The sequence below is a fragment of the Piliocolobus tephrosceles genome, chromosome 5, assembly GCF_002776525.5.
Source record: "Piliocolobus tephrosceles isolate RC106 chromosome 5, ASM277652v3, whole genome shotgun sequence".
Taxonomy (NCBI): domain Eukaryota; kingdom Metazoa; phylum Chordata; class Mammalia; order Primates; family Cercopithecidae; genus Piliocolobus; species Piliocolobus tephrosceles.
The window spans coordinates 153,391,835-153,402,357 of NC_045438.1; the positions used below are offsets into that span (position 1 = coordinate 153,391,835).

Sequence of the window (10,523 nt, forward strand, 5' to 3'; positions counted from 1 at the left end):
GTAGAGATGGGGTTTCACTATGTTGGCCAGGCTGGTCTTGAACTCCTGACTTTGTGATCCGCCCCCGCCTTGGCCTCCCAAAGTGTTGGGATTACAGGTGTGAGCCACCGCGCCCGGTCTGCATTCTTACCGTTTAGGCTCTAAGGTATGGTGATTGTAAGTGTGTTTGCACTTAATGTGTTCAACCGTGGATATGATTTTGATACTCTAACCAAGCCACCAAATGTGTGCATTTTGCTGGGAGAATTGCATACTCTGCAACAGCCCATTGCACACTGATACCCATGCAGGGCTGTAATGGGAAACATTTGAGTCTGGTTGCAAAGATTTGCTCAGTGTGAAATCTGTTCCTAACACAATGGTCAGATCGAAAGGAATTTCGTTACATGGCTGGGCATTTCTTCTTTCTTTGGGGAATATAAAAGGTGAATGCAATACTTTCCAGTTTAAAGTTACCACAAAACTTCATAATCGTAACCTCAAAATCTACTCCAAAAATTATAGAGAACCAGAGGCCTTGAGCTGGCCACTTTGATCTTGGTTAAGTTCCAAAAAGCCAGTGAGAGTTCAAAGCAGGGCCAGGGGCGACTCCACACTTTAATCCCTGCTCCTCTTTCCCTTCCCTCTTCACTCTCGCTCTCCATCCTTTGGTATGAGCTAGCAGTATATATCCATTTCAATAACCCTGGACACTGTAGATTCTAGAACAATGAGGAAAGCGTCTCTCCTTATTGATACTGACAGGCCTTTTGGTCAGAAAATGTCCCTCAACAGATGTTAGAAAATGTGGTCATAAACCAGAAAGATATCTGTTACAAATTTTAAGGCCTTTTTATTTCCAGCTTTCTACATTCCATTGGATAAGGTTTAATTTTTCTCTTTCTTTCTTCAGAAATCCCTCTCGAGGGTTCAGGATACAGAAAAAGTAGTTATGCCTGAAGATAAGTTGCTGACCTCGCTTCTACTTTAGTCATCCCTTTCTGATCTTCCCAAGAAGAAACAAAGAATGAACATTAAGGACAATTATGAAGCAATACCCACAATAAAACAAGAATGAGTTCATTTTATTATTCAAGGTACTGTATTTGGAAATTGAATAATGCCTTTTTTTTTTTTTCAGTTTAACCACTCTGGATGTTATTTCAATCCAATTATTTTGTTGGAAGAAGTTTTTAGATTATTTTAACTCTGGCTAATGAATACATCCCATTGATATTAAAAAGAACTGAGTTGGACGCTGACTTTGAGGGCCCAGGAGTGAATCATTGTCTTAGTACTGACCTAGTCTGAAATTCACTTTCTATCAAATGGGCCACCCAGCATAGAAGAATTCACACTAAAATTCCTAATGATGACACAATCATTCTTCATAAAGGAATAAACCTGGAGTTTTAACACTGTATTATAATGCCTTCTTCTTTCCCAAGAAAATGTATTCTCTATAACGTGAACCAAGTAAGTATGACAAATCAACAATGGAAAAGAGGAGAAAAAAATGAATGCAAATAGTATGCTGACACAGGTGACAGTGATGATACTTGTACGTGGCTGTGCTTCCAAGTCACCCAGAGCCCAAGTGAGTCCTCTACTTGCTGAAGTAAGCATTCCCACCAGGCCTGGTGGCAAAGGCCTGTAATCCCAGCACGTTGGGAGGCCAAGCAGGGAGGATTGCTTGAGTCCAGGAGTTCAAGACCAGCCTGGGCAACATAGTGAGACATTGTCTCTATGAAAAATAAACAAAAATGGCCAGGTACAGTGACTCATGCCTGGAATCCCAACGCTTTGGGAGACTGAGGTGGGCAGACCATCTGAGTCAGGAGTTCAAGACCAGCCTGGCCAACATGGTGAAACCCCATCTCTACTAAAAATACAAAAAATTGGCTGGGCGCAGTGGTTCAAGCCTGTAATCCCAGCATTTTGGGATGCCAAGGTGGGCAGATCACAAGGTCAGGAGTTCAAGACCAGCCTGGCCAACATGATGAAACTCCGTCTGTACTAAAAAAACACAAAAATTAGCTGGGTACAGTCATGCTCACCTGTAATCCCAGCTACTTGGGAGGCTGAGGCAGGAGAATTGCTTGAACCCAGGAAGTGGAGGTTGCAGTGAGCTGAGATCATGCCACTGCACTCCAATCTGGGCAATAGAGTGAGACTCTGTCTCAAAAAAAAAAAATTTTTCAAAATATTAACCAGGTACGGTGGCACGTGCCTGTAATCCCAGTTACTTGGGAGGCTAAGGCAGGAGAATTGCTTGAACCTGGGAGGCGGAGGTTGCAGTGAATCAAGATTGTGTCACTGCACTCCAGCCTGGGTGACACAGCGAGACTCTATCTCAAAACAGCAACAACAAAAACAGCAACAACAACAAAAACTAAACAAAATTAGCTAAGCATGGTGGCATGCACCTGTAGTCCCAACTACTTGGGAGGCTGAGGTGAGAGGACTGCTTAACTCTGGGAGGTTGAGGTTGTAGTGAGCTGAGATCCTGCCACTGCATTCCAGCCTGGGTGACAGAGCAAGCTCTTGTCTCTAAAAGCAAAAAGAAACAAACGAAAAACATTCCCAATGTCCCACTTTTCCACTTACTGCAGCCTTGCTCCCTTAATTCTGAGTTTCGGGAACAATAATGAAGAGTGCTGTTTTGTTTGTATTTTCATTGCAAATCTTCCGAATGCTGCACAAAGAATGGATGGTTGGCCAGGCATGATGGCTCATGCCTGTAATCCCAGGATTTCAGGAGGCCGAGGCAGGCAGATCACTTGAGGTCAGGAGTTCAAGACCAGCCTGGCCAATATGGTGAAACCCCCGTGTCTACTAAAAATACAAAAAAAAAAAAAAAAAAAATTAGCTGGGTGTGGTGGCATGTGCCTGTAGTCCCAGCGACTTGAGAGGCTGAGGCAGGAGAATTGCTGGAACCTGGGAGGTGGAGGTTGCAGTGAGTCGAGATCGCGCCACTGCACTCCAGCCTGGGAGACAGAGCGAGACTCCGTTTCAAAACAAAACAAAACAAAACAAAGCAACAACAAAAAAGGATGCATGGTTAGAGTGGGGAGGCCTGATAACATGACTGCAAGTGAAATATGAGTGTTATGGCAGATAGTATGTATCTCATCTCGCATATTCTTTTTATAATATGATACTGATCTTCCTCCACTGAGGCAGGTTGTTCCCTACCTTTGACCTTGGGAAAATCTTTATAACTGCCTCAGCAAATACAATGTGATGGAAATGATGGAATTTGATCACTTAGGCTAGTTATGAAAGTCCATATAGTTTTTGGCTGACTCCCCCTCTCCCCGCTCAGGGATGCTCACCTTTGGAATACAGTCACCATGTTTGAGGAAGCCCAGCCATGTGGAAAAACCACTTGTAGGTGTTCCTATCCATAGCCTTAGGTAAGAAGGGTTGCCTGGGTAGGTGGAGGATGGAACAAAGGTGAAGAAATGAAGTCAATATGCTGCTACTCAGAAATTAACCTACTCCACTAATAGTACTGCATTTCCGTATGTATCAGGCACTGTTCTAGAAGCTGGGCCAGCTGTGGTGGTGTGCACCTATAGTCCCAGCTACTCTGGAGGCTGAGGCAATAGAATCGGTTGAGCCCAGGTGATAGAGGCTACAGTGAGCTATGATTGTGCTACTGCACTTCAGCCTGAGTGACAGAGCAAGACTTCATATCCTTTTTTTTTTTTTTTTTTTGAGGCAAGGTCTGGCTCTAGCACCCAGGCTGGAGTGCAGTGATGCCATCTTTGCTCACTACAACCTCGTCTCCCCTAGGCCCCCACATCTGACTAATTCTGTTTTTGTTTTAGCTTTTTTTTTTTGCCATGGAGTTTCTTTTTTTTTTTTTTTGAGACGGAGTCTTGCTCTGCCGCCCAGGCTGGAGTGCAGTGGCCGGATCTCAGCTCACTGCAAGCTCCGCCTCCCGGGTTCACGCCATTCTCCTGCCTCAGCCTCCCGAGTAGCTGGGACTACAGGCGCCCGCCTCGTCGCCCGGCTAGTTTTTTGTATTTTTTAGTAGAGACGGGGTTTTCACCGTATTAGCCAGGATGGTCTCGATCTCCTGACCTCGTGATCCACCCGTCTCGGCCTCCCAAAGTGCTGGGATTACAGGCTTGAGCCACCGTGCCCGGCTCATTTTTGTATTTTTAATAGAGATGGGGTTTCGCCATATTGGCTAAGCTGGTCTCGAGGTCTTGACCTCAAATGATCTCCCTGCCTTGGCCTCCAAAACTCATGGGATTACAGGCATGAGTCCCTGTGCCTTGCCTGACACGTGTTGATCCTTAATAACCATCTTATACCCCAGACTTTATCTTAGCATCTGCTTCTGGAGAACCCACCTGCAACAGAGCATTCTCTTGCCTTTGATTGATTTGTAGGTTTTTGTTGTTGTGGTTGTTGTTTGTTTTGTTTTTTGGGGCAGGGTCTTGCTCTGGGTCGCCCAGGCTGGAGTGCAGTGGTGTCATTGTGGCTCATTATAGCCTCAACCTCCTGGGGCTCATGCAATCCTTCCCCCTCAGCCTCTGGGTAGCTGAGACTATAGGCACATGCCACCACGCCTGGTTAATTTCTTTTTTTTTTTGTATTTTTTGTAGAGATGGAATTTTGTCATGTTGCTCAGGCTGGTTTTCAAGTCCTGAGCTCAAGTCATCCACCCATCTCGACCTCCCAAAGTGCTGGGATTACAGACGTGAGCCACCATACCTGGCAATTTGTAGGGTTCTTTATCATTGATGACTTAACTATTCACCAAGTTAACTTACAATGTTTATTTTGTTAGGGCTTTAAAATATTCCATTTTGGGCCAGGTACTGTGGCTTATGCCTGTAATCCCAGCACTTTGAGAGGCCGAGGTGAGTGGAACATCTGAGGTCAGGAGTTAGAGATCAGTCTGGCCAATATGGTGAAACCCTGTCTCTACTAAAAAATACAAAAATTAGCCAGGTGTGGTGCTGCATGCCTGTCATCCCAGCTACTCAGGGGGCTGAGGCAGGAGAATTGCTTGAACCTTGGAGGTGGAGGTCGCAGTGAGCCACGATCGTGCCACTGTACTTTAGCCTGGGTGACAGAGCAAGACTCTCTCTCTCTCTCTCTCTATTCCACTCTGATTATGATTCAGGAGAAAAGTGACTATTGTGAATGAAGATCAGGCTGAATATCATTGGAGTGCTTATTTGGAAAGGTTGGTAATGCCTTTCTCATTTCTGCTAGTAATATATATTTGGCTGAAATTAGACTTATTTTTATGAAATTACTGCATCAACTGGCCATATACAGACTGCTGATTTTCTATTTTCTCAGCTACCACTCTGCTTTCTTTCTTTTATTTCAGTGAAATTATTTATTTATTTTTTATATTTGTAGAGCTGGGGGGTCTCACTATGTTGTCCAGGATGGCCTTGATCTCCTGGCCTTAAGTGATCTTCTTGCCTTCACCTCCCAAAGTGCTTGGATTACATCTGCTGTTTTCTGATAATTTGATATGAATCATCAAATGCTCTGAAAAGAAAAACTGCAGCCAGGCATGGTGGCTCATGGTTGTAATAATACCAGCACTTTGGGAGGCCGAGGTGGGAGGTTCACTTGAGGCCAGGAGTTTGTGACCAGCCTGGGCAACATAGTGAGACCCTGTCTCTACAAAAAAAATTAAAAATTAGCTGGATGTGGTGGCGTGTACCTGTAGTTCTGCTACTCCAGGGGCAGAGGTGGGAGGATCGCCTGAGCTATAGAGATCAAGGCTGCAGTGAGCCATGATTGCACCACTGCACTCCAGTCTGGGCAACACAAGAGAGACCCTGTCTCCCCCACCTCCCCCCCACCCCCCCCCCCGTTCCCCCCCCCCCCCCCCCCCGCAAAAAAAAAAACTGCTACAGATGACTAATATCAGGCTCACACCTAAGATTCCCTTCTCTGTGGAATCTCGCCCCTTACAAGTCCTGGATGCCTTGGTACAACTCTGATGACACCCAACAGACGATTTCCCCCGTCTCCATTTTGTTCATGTATTTCTGGAGAGACTGTGTTGGTATGTTACAAATTAATCTGCCATGGCTGGAGGCAGAATTGTCAAGGGTCCCCTTCCCCTCAATTCATTAATTTTAACCAGTAGAGGTGATTTCAAAGAGTAGATGTTATCTTTCAGTAAGGAAGAAGAGGAACTCAGATTAAAAGGTTAGTAGAAAAAAAAGTTAGCTGTTTTTAATAAGACCGAGCAGGTTCTGGAGAAGTATGCATTGCGTTTTCATTTGCAATTGTATTTCTTACATTCATCCTTAATTAAAAAAACATGACTTTCACTTATGCACAAACACATTCAAATCTTAGTTCTTCATGTTATTAGTTTTTGTTTCCATTTGTCAGTTTTTTAAATATCATTAATTATACTTAATGAAAGGAAAGTTATCATAAATCAATTTTTTTTTTTTTTTGAGACGGAGTCTTGCTCTGTTGCCCAGGCTGGAGTGCAGTGGCCGGATCTCAGCTTGCTGCAAGCTCTGCCTCCCGGGTTCACGCCATTCTCCTGCCTCAGCCTCCCAAGTAGCTGGGACTACAGGTGCCCGCCACCTCGCCCAGCTAGTTTTTTTTTGTATTTTTTAGTAGAGATGGGGTTTCACCGTGTTAGCCAGGATGGTCTTGATCTCCTGACCTCGTGATCCGCCCGTCTCGGCCTCCCAAAGTGCTGGGATTACAGGCTTGAGCCACCGTGCCCGGCCTAAATCAAATTTTCAAGAATTTAGGAACTCATTCCTTTATTCGTAAAAAATCTTTAAATTTCTAGTTAACTCTCAATTATTTAGAGTAACAAGTAGGATACCTTTCTTTTCATAATTTAAATCAATGAATAATTTAAAATTATCGGCTGGGCGCGGTGGCTCAAGCCTGTAATCCCAGCACTTTGGGAGGCCGAGACCGGCAGATCACGAGGCCAGAAGATCGAGACCATCCTGGCTAACACTGTGAAACCCCGTCTCTACTAAAAAATACAAAAAACTAGCTGGGCGAGGTGGTGGGCGCCTGTAGTCCCAGCTACTCGGGAGGCTGAGGCAGGAGAATGACGTAAATCCGGGAGGCGGAGCTTGCAGTGAGCTGAGATCCAGCCACTGCACTCCAGCCCGGGTGACAGAGCAAGACTCCGTCTCAAAAAAATAAAATAAAACAAAAAATAAATAAAATAAAATAAAATAAAATAATCTTCGGCTTTGGACACAGGTTACAAATTGCTTGTTAAAGATTTATCTTCCTGATTATATTTTACTGAAACAAATATATTGACTTTTAAATTTACCTGTCTTGGCCAAACTATATTTCCTTTTTTGTTTTGTTTTGTTTTTAGAGATGAGGTGTCAAGGCTGGGCACAGTGGCTCATGCCTGTAATGCCAGCACTTTGGGAGGCTGAAGCGGGCAGATCACCTGAAGTCAGGAGTTTGAGACCAGTCTGACCAACATGGTGAAACCCCATCTCTACTAAAAATACAAAATTAGGTAGGCATGGTGGCATGTGCCTGTAATCCCAGCTACGTGGGAGGCTGAGGCAGGAGAATCACTTGAACCCGGGAGGCGGAGGTTGCCGTGAGCCGAGATCTCTCCATTGTACTTCAATCTGGGCAATAAGAGTGAAACCCTCTCTCTCAAAAAAACAAAACAAAACAAAAAAAAACTAGAGATGAGGTCTCACTTTGTCACCCAGGGTGGAGTGCAGTGGTGCAATCATAGCTCATTGCAGTCTCAAACTCCTGGGCTCAAGGGAGCCTCCCACCTCAGCCTCCAAAGTGCGGGGATTATAGGTGTGAGACATTGTGCTCAATGTAACTTTTCCTTTCTACTGTGTGTGTCAAAGTTTACATGTGCTTTTAAGATTGTACACATTCTTCATCACTGTCTTAGTCCATTTAGTGCTACTATAACACAATACCATAGACTGGGTGCTCTATAATAAACAGAAATTTGGGCCAGGTGCAGTGGCTTATGCCTGTAATCCCAGCACTTTGGGAGGGCAGGTGGATCACTTGAAGCCAGGAGTTCAAGACCAGCCTGGCTAACATGGTGAAACCCTGTCTCTACTAAAAATACAAAAATTGGCCAAGCATGGTGTCATGTGCCTGTAGTCCCAGCTGCTCAGGAGGCTGCGGCATGAGAATCGCTTGAACCTAGGAGGCGGAGGCTGCAGTGAGATTGCGCCACTGCACTCCAGCCTGGGTGACAGAGCAAGACTCTATCCAAAAAAACAAAAACAAAAAAACCCCCCAAAAAACTAAATTTATTGGCTCACAGTCCTGGAGACTGGGAAGTCCGAGATCGTGAGGCTGGCACCTCATGAGACCCTTCTTGCTGTGTCATCCCACGGTGGAGGGCAGAGGGGCAAATGAGGAGGAGAGAGCAAAAGGAGGTTGAATTCATCATTTTATAAGAAACCCACACCTTTGGCCAGCGTGGTGGCTCAAGCCTGTAACCCCAGCACTTTGGGAGGCCGAGGATGCGGATCACTTGAGGTCAGGAGTCTCAGATGCCTGGGCAACATGGCGAAACCTCTTTTTTACTGAAAATACAAAAATTAGCCAGGCATGGTACCACATGCCTGTAATTCCAGCTATTTGGGAGGCTGAGGCAGGAGGATCACTTGAGCCCAGGAGGTGGAGGTTGCAGTGAGCAGATATCACACCACTGTACTCCAGCCTGGGCAACAGAGTGAGACCCTGTCTCAAAAAGGAAACTCATCCCATTCCCAAGATAACAGTGTTAATCCATTCATGAGGATGGAGCCTTCATGGCCCAATTACTTCTTTTTTTTCATGTCATAAGTTTATTGACAGACATATCTAGTATGCCATGAGTCAGGGTTTGATCAATTTCCAGAGGCTGTATCTCTTTTTTTTTTTTTTTTTGAGACAGAATCTTGCTGTGTCTCCTGGGCTGGAGTGCAGTGGCCGGATCTCAGCTCACTGCAAGCTCCGCCTCCCGGGTTCACGCCATTCTCCTGCCTCAGCCTCCGGAGTAGCTGGGACTATAGGCGCCGCCACCTCACCCGGCTAGTTTTTTGTATTTTTAGTAGAGACGGGGTTTCACTGTGTTAGCCAGGATGGTCTCGATCTCCTGACCTCATGATCCGCCCGTCTCGGCCTCCCAAAGTGCTGGGATTACAGGCTTGAGCCACCGCACCCGGCCGGCTGTATCTCTTAAAGTGCTCTTCATATCTGTTAAATGGATGAACTGAAACAGCCCTATGATTTAAGCAGTCGACGTCTTACTATAAGGAAGGGTGCAGCAAATACAGATCCAAAATACAAACACATCTTAACTAGTAATGCCCACTTGTTTTCCACTGAAAATGGCAAATTCTTCCCAGGGCCCTCCTCATAGTGGCTCCTCCGTTCCACAGGGGTTGCGAACCTCCGGGTGCTCTGGCCCAACATAGCGCGGCTGGAAGCTCTGCGAAAGGCGCACAGACCGAGGACGGATGAAATGGCGGCACCTCACCAAGACCTTGTTTTCACGGCCCAATTACTTCTGAAAGGTCTCACGTTTTAACACTGTTGTAGAGGGGATTAAGTTTCCAACACATGAATGGGGAACACATTCAAACTGTAATAATGTCTTGTGGGTGGTATATAAGACACCCCACAATCATTAATTATGGTGATTTGGAGTCCTCTATAAAACTGATCTTTCAACTGTGCATACAGTTAACCTTTCTTTTCCTCCTTTCTATCTTTTTTTTTTTTTTTTTTTTTTTGAGATGGAGTCTTGCTCTGTCGCCAGGCCGGAGTGCAGTGGTGTGATCTCGGCTCACTGCAACCTCCACCTCCTGGGTTCAAGTGATTCTCCTGCCTCAGCCTCCCTAGTAGCTGGGACTGCAGGTGCGCACCACCATGCCCAGCTAATTTTTGTATTTTTAGTAAAGAGGATTTCACCATGTTGGCCAGGATGATGTTGATCTCTTAATCTTGCGATCTGCCCGCCTTGGCCTCCCAAAGTGCTGGGATTACTGACGTGAGCCACTGCGCCCGGCCGGTCTATCTTAATAATAACAACAATTTGTGCCTCCATTGTGCTTTGTATTCAAGGAATTTCAGAGACTCTAGAGTCAGCTCACACCTGTAACCCCAGCACTTTGGGAGGTAGAGGAGGGATAATTGCTTGAAGCCTGGAGTTTGAGACCTGCCAGGGCAGCAAAGCAATACCCCCTCTCTAAAAAATAAAATAAAAGATATACACACACACACACGCACATGTCTATTTGTGTAGATTAGAATAGGATACAGATCTATTGACAAATGCTATTAGAAGAATCATCTTCCCCCAGCTGTCTGCTGGGATTCAGTACCTATGAGAGAGCATAGAAACTTTGCCCAGCAGAGCAAAAGCTATCTATTTCACTAGGAATTTCTATTTTTTTTTTTTTTATGGAGTCTCACTCTGTAGCCAGGCTGGAGTGCAGTGGCTTGATCTAGGCTCACTGCAACTTCTGCCTCCCAGGTTCAAGCAATTTTCCTCCCTCAGCCTCCCGAGTAGCTGGGACTAC

General features: G+C 45.3%; 1 protein-coding gene across 1 annotated transcript; it reads right to left on the reverse strand.

Annotated features, from left to right (window-relative positions):
* Positions 1-9,222: 9,222 nt before the first annotated feature.
* Positions 9,223-9,414, reverse strand: LOC111533949 (cytochrome c oxidase subunit 7C, mitochondrial-like). Its single transcript, XM_023200600.1, has one exon. The coding sequence runs from the start codon at positions 9,412-9,414 to the stop codon at positions 9,223-9,225; it is 192 nt and encodes a 63-aa protein (XP_023056368.1).
* Between the last annotated feature and the right edge of the window lie 1,109 nt (positions 9,415-10,523).